The sequence below is a fragment of the Carcharodon carcharias genome, chromosome 17, assembly GCF_017639515.1.
Source record: "Carcharodon carcharias isolate sCarCar2 chromosome 17, sCarCar2.pri, whole genome shotgun sequence".
NCBI lineage: Eukaryota > Metazoa > Chordata > Chondrichthyes > Lamniformes > Lamnidae > Carcharodon > Carcharodon carcharias.
This window is the reverse complement of record NC_054483.1, coordinates 68,545,166-68,562,289: the sequence shown is the minus strand read 5'-3', so window position 1 is coordinate 68,562,289 and position 17,124 is coordinate 68,545,166. Positions and strand designations below refer to the sequence as shown.

General features: G+C 41.4%; 1 protein-coding gene across 1 annotated transcript in view; it reads left to right on the top strand.

The window, feature by feature from the left end:
* atrnl1b (attractin-like 1b) overlaps positions 1-11,501 on the top strand; it is a 1,080,114-nt gene extending 1,068,613 nt beyond the window's left edge. Inside the window, exon 29 of the mRNA XM_041209279.1 lies at positions 9,716-11,501. Within this exon, the coding sequence (XP_041065213.1) occupies positions 9,716-9,840 (125 nt within the window). The 3' untranslated portion in view covers positions 9,841-11,501. The remainder of the gene's footprint in view (positions 1-9,715) is intronic.
* Positions 11,502-17,124: the final 5,623 nt, after the last annotated feature.

The window sequence follows — 17,124 nt, the reverse complement described above, 5'->3', positions numbered from 1 at the left end:
GCATAAGAGCGGCTTTAATGAAGGGTTATAAGAAGAACAGATTCTGCCTACCTTGCCAAGTGTTTCTATCATTTTCTATTTTTATTTCAGATTTCCAGCATCTGCAGCACTTTGCTTTTTGTTTTCTATAAAAGGTTGTGAAGAGGTGTGGGGCAGCTTCGTATAGTGCGCATGCTGAGCGGGAGAAGTTGTGAACAAGCTGGGGAAACAGTCATGTGCAAACAAGCGGTTCCAATGTGAAAGTAGTTAGCAGAAGAGTAAATATTTCTCAGTTATTACCAGGTTTTTAAAGTAGAATGCCAATTATGCATGTTCTGAGGAAGCAGCAGCAGAGGACTGTGTAATTATAATGAGAAGGATAGTTGGTTTTGAGATCACCTGAGAACCATATGAAACAGAGGAAATGTTTGGTGTGCTGGTGGGTGGAGCAGGGAGATATAGTTTGGAAAGGTATGTATCCTAATGAATAAAAAAAAATTATTCTTTGCTTTGCTGTCTGGGTACAGTCATTGAATTTCTGGCACTATGCTCGTGTCCTGGGGATAATGTTTCTGACGTTTACAGCTACCTCCTTCCAGGCCTGCTGCATCGTTGACATGGGCCTCAATCTGCTACATGTGGGGAAGACTTCAGACCCTCCATTGCTGCACCACTGAACCCAGGAGTTCTCGCGAGGTCCATTAATCACAGAAATGTGAACCAATTATTTTTCTTTTTTCAGATTGTATACATGTTTTGGTTTAAATAGACATTAAAGCTGAAGAAAACCCAACCTTAAAATTGATGAGCAGCCAATCAGTGCTACTCGCAGACAGCAGCTTGCCCATGTGATTTGAATGACCATCAAACGAATTTGGGTCTCTCAGCACTGACACCAGGCAGACGCGCCACTGTCCACCCAGTTTGCACCACAAATGAAAGTTGATCTTTTAACTGAATACAGTTCTGTCACATCAATAAAATATACTTAAACAAGCAGCACCAAAAAAAGGTTTAACTGCACTCTTATGGCATCTATTATTTGCCGGACTTGGACGTACACAAATTGACTGCCATGTTTACCGATATAGTAACAGTAACTAACCATCAAAAGCACTTTATGTTGGCTGTGAAATGCTTTATGACATGCTGCGGATGCAAAAGCCACCATATAAATACAAAAGGTAAAATACTGTGGATGCTGGAAATCTGAAATATAAACTGAAAATAATAGAAATACTCATCAAGTCAGGCAGGGTCATATAAATGGAAGTCTATTTAAAACTACCATTATCATGCCTTATATCGTTTTATTACTGCAACACAGTGAGTTTTGGAATTTATAACTCTGTGGACGGCAACATTCTCTTTCGATTGATTCAGTAGCTGCACAGAATATGCTGCAGGAACAAGAAACCTTAGCACCATTGTAAGCCAGTCTGAAAATTTCTAGTGGGACAGATCTAGAGCCTTGTTCTCTTTCCCTCTCATGTTTCAATGCCATTCAAGTGAGGAGTAGAAGTTTTCAAAGGAAAATTCTATATTTTGCTCAGCCTGTATTTAGCCACTAGACTAATACTTTTGACCTTGTATTTTATCAGTAGATGTATATTTATATTGTAAAGAATAGGAGAATATCATCAGCTGATACCTGATTTAGTAACTTTTTTTCATTTGCAACTAAAGCAACCATTAAAACCCACTGTAAGAAAAATCCAATTCTGAACATTTACCCTAAATACTGCATTGATAGAAGCATGGTGAGTACAACAGTTATCTAAAGGTTGATTTATCAGATAGTTATTCGAAATGTGAGCCCAGATCTTCCAAAGAGTGGCAGTCATTGTCAGATGGCCGCTTTGTGCGAACATTGTCCTGGCACAACGCTGCTCCGTATTTCTTACAGGACTTTCCAATCACGGCTTTCCTTGAAATGTGGAGCACAGCATCCCTCTGGGAACTACTTTGGATCACAACAGATTCAGGGGAGGACATGACACACCCCCTTTTTATGGCTGTAGCTGCTGTAAATTAAGTTTAAAGGTCCAGTTTGAATGTTGGTGAATAGGTCAATGAATGAACAAGTGAATTGGTAGGGTGGGTAGGTGGGTGAGGTAAGTGGGTATGGTGACAGTGGGTAACGTGGGTGAATGAGGTGGCAGGTGAGTGAAGTGGATAAATAGTGTGGGGGTTAGGGCTGAGATGGCAGTGGGTGAGGTGGAGAAGTGGGCACGGGTAAGGGGGTTGAGGTGGCAGGTAGGCGAGGTGGTAGTCACGGGGTCAAGGTGGGTAGTAGGGGGTTCGGTGTGAACAATTGGAGACATCAGTTCTGTAGTTAAAACAAAAACAGAATTACCTGGAAAAACTCAGCAGGTCTGGCAGCTTCGGCGGAGAAGAAAAGAGTTGACGTTTCGAGTCCTCATGACCCTTCGACAGAACTTCGACAGTTCTGTAGTTATCCTGGAGTTAGAGTAGGTTTTTTTCTGTCTAGCATTTCCTGGGTAACTATTTAGGTAATCTTTGAGTTGGAGACATTCACGGAGGGTGCAGTGGAGCAGGGAAGCTGCCCATCAGAAGTTGAAACTTCCAGGGCACTTCCCACCTAGGTCAGTGCTTCAGGACTTTCACAGGGTCCCGACGCGCATCTTCAGTCGTATGTCTGATCTCCGACGATCTGGAGACTAGAAGCATTGGGCCATGGTTTACTGGTAGCATAATTTGAAACTTGAGCTGTAGAGTTAGCAAAAGGCAGAAAACACAGATTAGACTTGGTTCCCACTTTGACTTGTGCATGTTTTGAAATGATTGTAATTGGTAAATAAGTTAGAATAAAAATGATCTAAAAATTGTGGTTCAAACAATTTGGCCAATATATATTGAAAGCTTGGGCATATATGTGGTAGTAAAACTAGGTTGCCTTCAAATGAGCAAGGATGCCTTGAAGTTCTCTGGAAAAGTGAAGACTGAGGCGTAACCTTATGGACGTCGGCAAAGTTATGAAGAAGGGATTTGATAGGGTAGGTGTTGAGAAAATGTTTTCACCTTGTGGGAGATTCAAAACCAGGAATCATAAACATAAGATAGTTATTAATCAATCTAATAATGAATTCAACTGAAATTTCAGGAGATTGAAAATAGCACAAGCAGAGAGGAGGTCAGGAAATTGAAAAGAGCATGAGTGGAGGGACAGTTGGGAGATTGAAAACAGCGCAAGTGGAGAGACAGTTAGGGAGATCGAAAACAATGCAAGAAAACAAATAGTGACATCACAGCAAAGAAGCAGTTTGCTTGTTTGGAGAAGAAGCTAGCTGTTTGGTGAGTAGCTAGTAAGTGGTTAAGGTTTAAAATAGTACAGGCTCTGTACTTTTGTAAGTTGATTGGCCAGTAAGAGCTTAGTGTTAGGGACAGTGTGTTAATAGCCAGCTCAGGACACAAGAGTTAAGGTAGATCTATAAACAAAATAGAACTAAAACTTTAAAATAAAATTAAATAATTAAAGTGAACACCTAAAACACATACCTGTGTAGTTAAGAAACGTGTAACTTTTAGTTGTCAGTGGCACTAGTATTTAATAAGCACAGTGAATTGTAGCATACATAGGAATTACTCTAAGTTAATTAAGAAAGTAGTTAGATTAACTAAATAACATAAGTAATAATGAAAGTTCAGGTGTTATGTTGCAACTGTGGAATGTGGGTACTTTAGTATGCCAAGGCGATCCAGGCCAAACATGACTGCAGAAAGCGTAAGTAGCTAGAGGAATTTTGAATCAGGATTATTGATCTGAAAGCCAAACTGCAGACACTGCACAACATAAGGGAGGGGGCGAAATACCTGGACACTTTGTTTCAGAAGGACGGTCACACCTCTTAGAATAGGTTTTGGTCAACAGTGAGGGACAGGAGGATGTGACCGTGAGTGAGGCAGGTAAAGGGACTAAGCAAGACAGTAGGGGATGAGCCTCAGACTTTGCAATTGTCAACTAGGTTTGAAGTGCTCAAAACCTGCATGAATGAAAGCGAGGTCTGCAAGGTAGATGAGCAGCCTGGCCGTGGCACCATGGTACAGGAAGCTGTTCCCTTCCCTTCCTTGACCTCTCTGTCTCAATTTCTGGTGGTAGACTGTCCACCAATATCCATTACAAGCCTACCAACTCTCACAGCTACCTCGACGACAGCTCCTCACACCCCGCTTCCTGTGAGGACTCCATCCCATTCTCTCAGTTCCTTCACCTCCGTCGCATCTGTTCTGATGATGCCACTTTCAAAAACAGTTCCGCTGACATGTCTTTCATCTTCCTTAACCGAGGTTTTTCACCCACGGTGGTTGATAGGTCCCTCAACCATGTCTGGCCCATCTCTCGCGCATCCGCCCTCACACCTTCCTCTCCCTCCTAGAAACATGATAGGGTCCCCCTTGTCCTCACTTATCACCCCACCAGCCTCCACATTCAAAGGATCAACCTCCGCCATTTCCGCCAACTCCAGCCTGATGCCAGCACCAAACACATCTTCCCTTCACCTCCCCCCCCCCCGCGGCATTCCGCAGGAATCGTTCCCTCCGGGACACCCTGGTCCATTCCTCCATTACCCCCTACACCTCAACCCCCTCCCACAGCACCTTCCCATGCAACTGTAGAAGGTGTAACACCTGCCTCTTTACTTCCCCTCTCCTCACCGTCCAAGGGCCCAAACAATCCTTTCAAGTGAAGCAGCATTTCACTTGCACTTCCCTCAATTTAGTCTACTGCATTCGTTGCTCCCAATGCGGTTTCCTCTACAATGGAGAGACCAAACGCAGACTGGGTGACCGCTTTGCAGAACACCTTTGGTCTGTCCGCAAGCATTACCCAGACCTCCCTGTCGCTTGCCATTTCAACACTATACCCTGCTATCATGCCCACATGTCCGTCCTTGGCTTGCTGCATTGTTCCAGTGAAGCTCAACGCAAACTGGAGAAACAGCACCTCATCTTCCAACTAGGCACTTTACAGCCTTCCAGACTGAATATTGAGTTCAACAATTTTAGATCATGAATTCTCTCCTCCATCCCCACCCTCATTCCGATCCCCCCTTTTTTTCCCAATAATTTATATAGATTTTTCTTTTCCCACCTATTTCCATTATTTTTAAATGTATTTCCATCGATTGTTTTATCTCTACCTTTTAGCCTATGTCGATTCCCTCACCCCACCCCCACTAGGGATATCTGTATCTTGCTTGTCCTGCTTTCTACCCTTAATTAGCACATTTCTTAGATAATATCACCACCTTCAACACCTCTTTGTCCTTCTGTCTATGACATCTTTTGGCTATCTCCACCTATCACTGGCCCTCTATCCAGCTCTACTTGTCCCACCCCCCCTTAAACCAGCTTATATTTCACCTCTTCTATTTTTTTTTAGTTCTGTTGAAGAGTCATATGGACTCGAAACGTTAACTGTGTTCCTCTCCGCAGATGCTGCCAGACCTGCTGAGTTTTTCCAGGTATTTTTATTTTTAATTTGGATTTCCAGCATCCGCAGTTTTTTTGCTTTTAAAATAGTGAGGGGTATTGACACTCTGCGGCAAAGAGCATGAGTCCAGAAGGTTGTGTTGCCTGCCTGGTGGCAGGGTTCGGGACACCTACTCAGGGCTGAAGAGGAACTTACAATGGGAAGGGGAGGATCCAGTTGTCGTGGTCCATGTAGGTACCAACGACACGGATAGGACAAGGAAAGAGCTTCTGCATAGTCAGTATGAGGAGCTGGTAATAAATTAGAACCTCAAAGTTAATAATCTCAGGATTATTACCTGAACCGTGTACAAATTGGCATAGGGCAAATAAGATTATAGAGATGAATATGTGGCTCAAAACCTGTTGTGGAAGAAGTGGGTTCCCGTTCAAGGGATAGCCTAAGTTCAGGAAAGCAGGATATAGAAGCGGTTTGGGTAGAGATGAGGAATGATAAAGGCAAGAAGTCGTTTGTGGGAGTGGTGTTCAGGCCCCCTAATAGTAATCACATGGTAGGACGAGGTATCAAAGAAGCAATAGTGGGAGCTTGTCAGAAAGGTACGGTGATGATAGGGGATTTTAATACACATATAGAACTACCATATGAGCAAAGGTAACATAGGTTATGAATTCAAAGAATTTTTTCAGGATAATTTCTTAGATAAGCACATTCTGGAGCCAACCAGGGAACAGGCTATACTAGACCTGGTATTGTGCAATGAGATAGGATTAATTAATGACCTCATAGTGAAAGCATCCCTAGGTAGCAGTGATCAAAATATGATTGAATTTTGCATTCCGTTTGAGGGAGAGAAGACTGAGTCTAACAATAGTATTTTAAACTTAAATAAGGGCAATTATGAGGGCATGAAAGCAGAGCTAGTGAAAGTGAACTGGTAATTTAGGTTAAGGGATAGGTCAGTAGAGATCCTGTGGCAGACATTTAATGGGATATTTCAGAATACACAGAATAGATACATTCGAACAAGAAAGAAAAATTCCAAGGGGCAGATCCACCATCCATGGTTAACTAAAAAGGTTAAAGATAGTATCAGACTTAAGAAAAAACATATAATTGTACAAAGATGTGTGGCAGGTCAGAAGTTTGGACAGAATTAAAAAACAACAAACAATAACTAAAAGATTAATGAGGTAGGAAAAATTAGAGTATGAGAGAAAGCCAGCGAAGAATATCAAGACAGACAGTAAGAGTTTCTATAGATATTTTAAAAGGAAAAGAGTTAACAAAGTGAGCATTAGTCCTATAGAAAGTAAGTCTGGGGAATTGATAAGGGAAAATAAGGAGATGACAGGTGAATTCAGTAGGAGTTTTGCATCAGTCTTCACTGTAGAGGATACAAGTAACATCCTAGAAATAGCTGTAAAAGTCAGGAATTGGGAGGGAGGAACGCAAGAAAATTACAATCAACAGGGGCGTGGGACATAGAAAATTGTTGAAACTGTGGTTTGACAAATCTCCAGGCCCTGATAGATTTCATCCTATGGTCTTAAAAGAAGTGGTTGGTGAGATAGATGATGCATTGGTTTTAATTTTCCAAAATTCACTAGGTTTGGGGAAGGTTCCATCAGATTGGAAAACAGCTATTGTGACTCCTTTATTCAAAAAGGGATTGAGACAGAAAGCAAGAAACTATATGCCAATTAGCTTAACATCTGTCATAGGGAAGGTGTTAGAAGCTATTATTAAAGACATTATAACAGGGCACTTAGATAAATTCAAGATAATCAGGCAGAGTCAGCATGGCTTTGTGAAAGGGAAATCATGTTTAACCAACTTGTTGGAGTTCTTTGAAGAAGTAACACGTGCTTTGGACAAAGGGGAACCAATGGATGTACTCTACTTAGATTTTCAGAAGGCGTTTGATAATAACCTCATCAAAGGTTATTGTGGAAAATAAAAGCTCATGGTGTAGAGGGGTAACATATTGGCATGGATAGAAGATTGGCTAGCTAACAGGAGACAGAGAATAGGCATAAATGGCTCATTTTCTGGTTGGCAGGATATAACAAGTGGTGTGTCACAGGGGTCAGGCTGGGGCCTCAACTCTTTACAATTTATATAAATGATTTGGATGATGGGAATGGTATGGTTGCTAAATTTGCTGATGACACAAAGGTAGGTAGGAAAATAAGTTGTGAAGAGGATGTAAGGAGGCTACAAAAGGATATAGATAGGTTTGGTGAGTGGGCAAAGACCTGTCAAATGGAGTATAATGTAGGAACATGTGAGGTTGTCCTTTTTGCAAGACGAATAAAAAAGAGGCATATTATCTAAATGGTGAGAGATTGCAGAGCTCTGAGATGCAGAGGGATCTGAGTATCTGAGTGCATGAATCGCAAAGCGTTAGTATGCAAGTGCAGCAAGTAATTAGTAAAGCCAATAGAATATTATCATTTATTGCAAGGGGAATTGAATACAAGAGTATGCTTCAGTTATACATGGCATTGGTGAGACCACATCTGGAGTACTGTGTACAGTATTGCTCGCCATATTTAAGGAAAGATGTAAATGCATTAGAAGCAGTCCAGAGAATGTTTACTAGATTAATACCTGGACTGGGTGGGTTATCTTATGAGAAAAGGCTGAACAAGCTAGTCTTCTATCCACTAGAGTTTAGAAGAGTAAGAGTTGACTTGATTAAAACATATGAGACCCTGAGGGTAATTGACAGGGTGAATGTGGAAAGGATATTTCCTCTTGTGGGAGAATCTAGAACTTGGGGCCACTGTTTCAAAATAAGGACTCACCCATTTTGGACAGAGATGAAATTTTTTTTCTCACAGAGGGTTGTGAGACTTTGGAATTCTCTTCCTCAAAAGCTGGTTGAGGCAGAGTCCTTGAATATCTTTACAGCAGAGTAGATAGACTCTTGGTAAGTAAGGGGGTAAAAGGTTATGGGGGTTAAGCAGGGATATGAGGTTAAAATAGATCAGCTATGATCTTATTGAATGGTGAGCCTCCTCCTGCTCTCAATTTGTATGTTCTTTACTGAGAGTGGTTAGAATATGGAACGTGATGTGGCTGAGGCAAATAGCATAAATGTATTTAAGGGGAAACTAGCTAACTACAAGTATATGAGTAAGGAAAGAATAGAAGGATATGTTGTTAGGGTGAGATGAAGTAGTTGGGAGGAGGGTTATGTGCAGCACAGACATCGATATAGACCAGTCGGACTGAATGGTTTTAATTATAGTTTGAAGAAAATAGAATTACAGATTTTCATAGCTGTATTTGCAAAAGGTTTTATGAGCCTATTGAGTATTAAAAAGCATTTGTATTGAACACGATTTGCATACCTGTATTAGGGAAGAAATCAGTTAATCAGAACTACTTTATGTAATTAAACAAGAGTCCTGTGGGATTGATTGGAATTTTTGAATAACATACAAGTATAGCATACTACTAATTCTTCATGTATATACATGAAAGCCAGGAGGAATTATTTTGCTAGTACAGTATTCATGAAAGGAAAAGAACTGTATTGAAAATATGGTGTTGCATGACATTCGTTCAAATGTCTAACTTGCTCTTTAAAAAAATATTTTCAGACATATCTTAAGCAGTATTACATGCGGAGAAATAGCCCTGATACTAATTTTGGTGAAGTATTTTGTTACCCATGTGACATTTCTTCAAATAACCAATCTCTGCGGCCTTGCATTCACTTCTGTATTTAAAAAATCTCTATGGCCTGTCTGAAAAGTAGATACTAAAATACTTCAAAGCATTCCAAATGAGTTTATAGAACGAGGTTCTTTCAGATCCATATTAAATTCAAGTCCTGAAAGAATGTACACACTGTAATGAACATTTGAAGCACTGTATTTATACAGAAGGTTTAAACTTGATCTTCATTTAAATTTTATTTGACCAGTGCTTCTGTGAATCATCTTGCCATAGTTAATGAAATTACTTTAGACTTCAGGTTTTGAGTAATGAATTGTTCCTCACTTAATTGTATTGCTTTGATAACTAGGAACAGTACTGGACTGGAGAACACAATAAATGAATTTCATAAGATGATTTATGTGACATTTTGAAAAATGATCTTCTTTGGCAACCTGATTTAATGGAAATCAAACAGCATTGCCATATTGAATACACTATATCTAAGTTGGAGTGAATGGTCTTTTTACTGTGGTGTTGTGCAGAGAGGCGACCAACATGTAATAAAGCCTAATGGAGCTCCAAGTAAATCATTTTTCATTTTTGTATCTGCAGGTCTTGCCATAGCCAGTGCTCTTATAGATATTTCTCAACAAAAACCAAGTGAGTGCAAAGAGAAGACCTCAGCAGTTAGGAACAGAAAACAACTCCCTCCTACACATCAAGGAACTTGTGTATAAAAGATATAAGAACTGTACTTGTTTATTCTTTAGTCTTTTTTTCCCCCTTTTGATATGGCTTTAGTTTAAAGCCACTCAACAGCCTCAGTTTTTGTCGGGGCAACAGCATAAGAATATTAAAACATGTGCCCTGTCATCTCTGCATATGAAGTCAGTGATGGGTCCTGTACCAGTGGATGGGGGTTACACTTGTCTTCCATGCTGTCAGTTTGATTTATTACGTTTATAAATCATTAGCCATATTTGTGAATACGATTATGGAAGTAAAATTTAAAATGGTAAATGACCACAGAAATGTTATTTCCATTTTAGGCATATATGCTGATGGCAATTGATTGTTGTTTGAATAACTATCAGTTTTTAAGAATGTCAAAGTATTAATGCAAATATGTTAACAGAGGACTGAATGTTTTTGATATATGTGATACTGCGATTTTGGTAACTGTGAAGGGGAGGAAAGAAATGTGTAAATGTGGATGCATTTATAACCATCCCTGAAGTCTCCAGTTATTTTTATTCTGCAAAGGTCATATGGAATAATACCACTGTGGGCAGTTGATTCATTATTACTTGCATGTTACAGTGGTGCTGGAGCAATAATTAGAAATCAATAGTATGCTAATAATTTGAAAAAAATATACAAGAGTTGCAATTTATGATATTCCTGGATTCTGTGTTTACATTTCAGTCTTAGTAGGGAATGCAAAAAATACTTCACTGCTGTACTGTTGAATCACAGTACAGGAGAGCATTTGTAAAAATGTTATTTATTGCAGACATCTAAGGGAAAACTGCACATAACTACATTTTTTAAAACAATTTCTATTAAGCAAATCCATTTTGGTGTAAGTTTACTGGGACAACTGTATATCACAGACAAAAAGAAAATACATTTAAGCATGGAAAGCAGATTGTGCAGTTGCGGTTGGTGTTCATTATGTAAGTAACTTTGATAAACACTTGATTGAAATGATAGATAAGTAATGGTGAAGGACACAGGGTAGAAGAATAAAGTGAATTTGTGTTTTTTTGTTTGCCGGGCAGGTTTCAGTGGCTGAGTTTGTCACATTACAGTTTATTCAGACAATAAATTCTGCAAAGCTATTCTGTTTTTTTTAATTCAGACATGCTGTAATTAAAGAACATGCGACAGGTTGACAGGGGACACTTGGGTTCAGTAAAGTGTCTGATTCCAGTTTTCATATTTGGAGGAAATCTTCTAGAGGAATTGTAGTAGACAATGATCTTGGATTTTTCCCACTGTGTAAACAGAAGCTGTTCTTTGTATGTAACATTTGTGTTGAATTGCACTGATCTATGGGATTTTAGTTCTAACCTATATTGGAAACACATTTAAGTAACTCTGTATTAAGGATTGATGGAAGCCCCATTTTTTTGTCTCATATTTTGGACAAGGGTTCTGTGATTACCTTATTTTTTTTACTCATTTGTTCCATTTGTGTCTTGCCACGTAATTCATAAAACCATAAAGTTGTCACATCTGTAAATAAACATTTGACAGGGGCAGTCAGGTGATTGCACAAAGAAGTATTTTACACTGAAATGTTTAGATTTGTATCATTAAAGAACAGCTCACATAAATTCTGTGTTTACCTGGGCCTATGTAAAACATTTTTGAAGCTTCAACATAATAAAAAAATTGAAAATACTTTCCTTCAATTTCTTTCCTGTTCTCATGGACAAAATTTCACTTGTAATGTCACATAGGTTTCTTGATATTGCATTGGTGATAGCCTCAGGGGTGTTAAAAGAAATAAAGCTGAACGTGTGCATGAAATGGCTACGTGGAAGTTACTGGATCAATGTTTTGTTACCCTTTGAGGTTTGATTTAATCTTAATCCTGTGTTTTGTGATGTTACTGAACTCCTCTTCACTCTACTAATAAGGAAAGTGCACTTCAGAAAATTACACATTTCACCATATTACAACGAAAATGGATTCAGACTAATATATGCAGCATCTAGTTTGTTTTCAAGATACAGTGTGAGAAAAGGAACAAGTCAGCATGACAATGGCCATGACTGATGTCTGTTACACAGATTACAAACCTTTTAACATGATGGGGGAGAGGAGATGTTAATAATTTTCTTAGAAGATAATATTGAAGTTTTGAGTCACTGGTTGAGGGTCTAGCACCACTGAATAGCAGTTTCAACAGGTAAGGATTAGCTGAATCCTCCACTCCAAAAGCTAATGCAGTGGAAAGTATCTTCTGAATCCAATTTTCACATTTGCACCAGGTAAGTAGTTTTTTCTAACCATTGATGTCTCCTTGTTGTTTAAAAAAAATGTACTATGTTTTAACTAATCCACAAAATAAATACTTTCATTTTTTGCGAGGAATAATCAGATCTACACATTAGTTAAAAACTCTTGCTTGTTCATACACTGCATGATTTTTTTGTACAGGTTTTAATGACACTGTCCACAACTGAAAGAGTTTATGGTTAATATTTATAATGACAATATCTCTAATATAAGCATTAACCTGTCTGATTTTTGTTGCAGGCCTCCCATCTCTGGTGGTGCTTAGGCACCTCCCCATTCCTGTCTCTCAGCTCCCCTGCTCTTTGGCATTCTCAGCCTTTGGTTCTGTGCCTTGGTATTCTCTGGATGTTTTTCCAGCTTCCAGCCACGTTCTTTGACTTCCCATTCCAATTGCACCATTTAACTCCTGCTCCACCATGTTATCCAGCAGAGTCCTGGGTTTGTTGCTTGCCATTTGACAGCACTAGTCTGCTCATTATCTTTCAAACTATCAAGAATGGTAGCATAGTGATTTGTTACTGGACTAGTAATCAAGAGGCCTGGGCTAATAATCCAGAGACATCAGTTTAAATCCCAACATGGCAGTTGGGGAAGTTAAATTCAGTTAATGAAATAAATCTGGAATTAGAAGTTATTATCAGTAATGGTGATCATGAAGCTACCTGCCATTAAAACCCCATCTGTTTTGCTAATGTCCTTTAGTGAAGGAAATCTACTGAATGCCTGCTCTGGCCATATATGACTCCAGACTCCCAGCAAAGTGGTTGACCCCTACCTGACTTCTGAAATGGCCTAGCAAGCCACTTAGTTGTTAAGGAAGCTGCTCACCACATTCTTCTCAAGGGCAATTAGGGATGGGCAATAATTGCTGGCGTTGCCAACAACCACATCAAAAATGTTTTTTTCAAACGTCCTGTGCTTTCCCAGGACCAATCTTTCATTTTCATCAGTAAGCCAACACTTTGGTTGGCCTGGAAGAACATTGTTGTCATTACTGTGTTAGGGATAATGAGGAGTAAATCGATGACCACCTTTAGGCTGCTAGCACTCCCATTTCGGCTGAAGGTGGTGACCTGAAATTCCACCGCCAAGTTTCTTATAACCATGCCTTTTTAAATTGAAATCTTCCTCCTTGAGCCATTTTGTTTAAAATTTCCCTCCACCTGATTATTTTTAAATTCCCTCAAAATGATATTTTAACCCCCCTATTCTCTGCCCTCTGAATTTTGTTTTTATGTCTCCTTCTCCCTTTGAACTATTTGTTTCAATTCATATTATGTACTGTAATACTTATGTATTACGTTAAGCATTATAGAGCTTTCAGAAATGAAGTATTGGTTTACTTACTAAGATGCCGTATCTGAACCAGGGTTGGTGCGATATTGTGGAAGACAACTGGGGTGGAAAGTAGCAGGCTCACATCTTACCCAATGATAGACCAGTATGGTGAGCTGCCAGGTAAGCATTGAAAATGCATTTTATTTTGTAGAGTGAAAATGCAAGCAGATAGATACAAGCTTTTTCTTCAAGTTTAATGCCCCACATTTGAACATGCATTCCATCCTTTTTAATTAACTTTCTCTACTTTTCCTCAGCTCTCCCTAATTTTTAATGATCCCAGTTCTCTTTTAGCAATAGTTCCATTCTGCTTTTTACTTTATTCTCCCAAGCTGTCTCTCTCTATTTGTCCCATATCCTTACGCTTTTTCAGGATTACTCTCTAATTTGGAATACCTCTATTCTCTCTCTTTCTCAAAGTTCCCTCCTTGAGCCATTTCACCCTTTTTCCTTTCACCCATCTTTTATAAACCCATTCTGCCTGACAGAAGTTAAGTCATTTGTTATGCAGAAAAGAATTGTTATGATAAAACCTCAAATGGTTTCAAAATAGAAAATCTTCTGATTCAAAAGATAAAAACAAAAAAACTGCGGATGCTGGAAATCCAAAACAAAAACAGAATTACCTGGAAAAACTCAGCAGGTCTGGCAGCATCGGCGGAGAAGAAAAGAGTTGACGTTTCGAGTCCTCATGACCCTTCGACAGAACTTGAGTTCGAGTCCAGGAAAGAGCTGAAATATAAGCTGGTTTAAGGTGTGTGTGTGGGGGGCGGAGAGATAGAGAGACAGAGAGGTGGAGGGGGTTGGTGTGGTTGTAGCGACAAACAAGCAGTGATAGAAGCAGATCATCAAAAGATGTCAACAACAATAGTACAATAGAACACATAGGTGTTAAAGTTAAAGTTGGTGATATTATCTAAACGAATGTGCTAATTAAGAATGGATGGTAGGGCACTCAAGGTATAGCTCTAGTGGGTTTTTTTTTTATTTTATACAATGGAAATAGGTGGGAAAAGGAAAATCTTTATAATTTATTGGGAAAGAAAAGAAGGGGGAAACAGAAAGGGGGTGGGGATGGGGGAGGGGACTCACGACCTAAAGTTGTTGAATTCAATATTCAGTCCGGAAGGCTGTAAAGTCCCTAGTCGGAAGATGAGGTGTTGTTCCTCCAGTTTGCGTTGGGCTTCACTGGAACAATGCAGCAAGCCAAGGACAGACATGTGGGCAAGAGAGCAGGGTGGAGTGTTAAAATGGCAAGCGACAGGGAGGTTTGGGTCATTCTTGCGGACAGACCGCAGGTGTTCTGCAAAGCGGTCGCCCAGTTTACGTTTGGTCTCTCCAATGTAGAGGAGACCACATTGGGAGCAACGAATGCAGTAGACTAAGTTGGGGGAAATGCAAGTGAAATGCTGCTTCACTTGAAAGGAGTGTTTGGGTCCTTGGACGGTGAGGAGAGAGGAAGTGAAGGGGCAGGTGTTGCATCTTTTGCGTGGGCAAGGGGTTGTGCCATAGGAGGGGGTTGAGGAGTAGGGGGTGATGGAGGAGTGGACCAGGGTGTCCCGGAGGGAGCGATCCCTACGGAATGCCGATAAGGGGGGTGAAGGGAAGATGTGTTTGGTAGTGGCATCATGCTGGAGTTGGCGGAAATGGCGGAGGATGATCCTTTGAATGCGGAGGCTGGTGGGGTGATAAGTGAGGACAAGGGGGACCCTATCATGTTTCTGGGAGGGAGGAGAAGGAGTGAGGGCGGATGCGCGGGAGATGGGCCGGACACGGTTGAGGGCCCTGTCAACGACCGTGGGTGGAAAACCTCGGTTAAGGAAGAAGGAGGACATGTCAGAGGAACTGTTTTTGAATGTAGCATCATCGGAACAGATGCGACGGAGGCGAAGGAACTGAGAGAATGGGATGGAGTCCTTACAGGAAGTGGGGTGTGAGGAGCTGTAGTCGAGATAGCTGTGGGTGTCGGTGGGTTTGTAATGGATATTGGTGGACAGTCTATCACCAGAGATTGAGACAGAGAGGTCAAGGAAGGGAAGGGAAGTGTCAGAGATGGACCACGTGAAAATGATGGAGGGGTGGAGATTGGAAGCAAAATTAATAAATTTTTCCAAGTCCTGACGAGAGCATGAAGCAGCACCAAAGTAATCATCGATGTACCGGAGAAAGAGTTGTGGAAGGGGGCCGGAGTAGGACTGCAACAAGGAATGTTCCACATACCCCATAAAGAGACAGGCATAGCTGGGGCCCATGCGGGTACCCATAGCCACACCTTTTATTTGGAGGAAGTGAGAGGAGTTGAAGGAGAAATTGTTCAGCGTGAGAACAAGTTCAGCCAGACGGAGGAGAGTAGTGGTGGATGGGGATTGTTCGGGCCTCTGTTCGAGGAAGAAGCTAAGGGCCCTCAGACCATCCTGGTGGGGGATGGAGGTGTAGAGGGATTGGACGTCCATGGTGAAGAGGAAGCGGTAGGGGCCAGGGAACTGGAAATTGTTGATGTGACGTAAGGTGTCAGAGGAATCACGGATGTAGGTGGGAAGGGACTGGACAAGGGGAGAGAGAAGGGAGTCAAGATAACGAGAAATGAGTTCTGTGGGGCAGGAGCAAGCTGAGACGATCGGTCTACCGGGGCAGTTCTGTTTGTGGATTTTGGGTAGGAGATAGAAGCGGGCCGTCCGAGGTTGGGCAACTATCAGGTTGGAAGCTGTGGGAGGGAGATCCCCAGAGGAGATGAGGTCAGTGACAGTCCTGGAAACAGTGGCTTGATGTTCAGTGGTGGGGTCATGGTCCAGGGAGAGGTAGGAGGAAGTGTCTGCGAGTTGACGCTCAGCCTCCGCGTGGTAGAGGTCAGTGCGCCAGACAACAACAGCACCACCCTTGTCAGCAGGTTTGATGACAATGTCAGGGTTGGACCTGAGAGAATGGAGTGCAGTAAGTTCAGAGAGAGACAGGTTAGAATGGGTGAGAGGAGCAGAGAAATTGAGACGACTAATGTCGCGCCGACAGTTCTCAATGAAAAGATCGAGAGAAGGTAAGAATCCAGAGGGAGGGGTCCAGGTGGAGGGAGAATATTGAAGATGGGTAAAAGGATCCGTTGAACTGGGAGAGGACTCCCGCCCAAAGAAGTGAGCCCGGAGACGAAGACGGCGGAAGAAGAGTTCAGTATCATGCCGAGCCCGAAATTCATTGAGGTGAGGGCGTAAGGGTATGAAACTAAGTCCTTTGCTGAGCACTGAACGTTCAGCATCGGAGAGGGGAAGGTCAGGGGGATTCTTACCTTCTCTCGATCTTTTCATTGAGAACTGTCGGCGCGACATTAGTCGTCTCAATTTCTCTGCTCCTCTCACTCATTCTAACCTGTCTCTCTCTGAACTTACTGCACTCCATTCTCTCAGGTCCAACCCTGACATTGTCATCAAACCTGCTGACAAGGGTGGTGCTGTTGTTGTCTGGCGCACTGACCTCTACCACGCGAAGGCTGAGCGTCAACTCGCAGACACTTCCTCCTACCTCTCCCTGGACCATGACCCCACCACTGAACATCAAGCCACTGTTTCCAGGACTGTCACTGACCTCATCTCCTCTGGGGATCTCCCTCCCACAGCTTCCAACCTGATAGTTGCCCAACCTCGGACGGCCCGCTTCTATCTCCTACC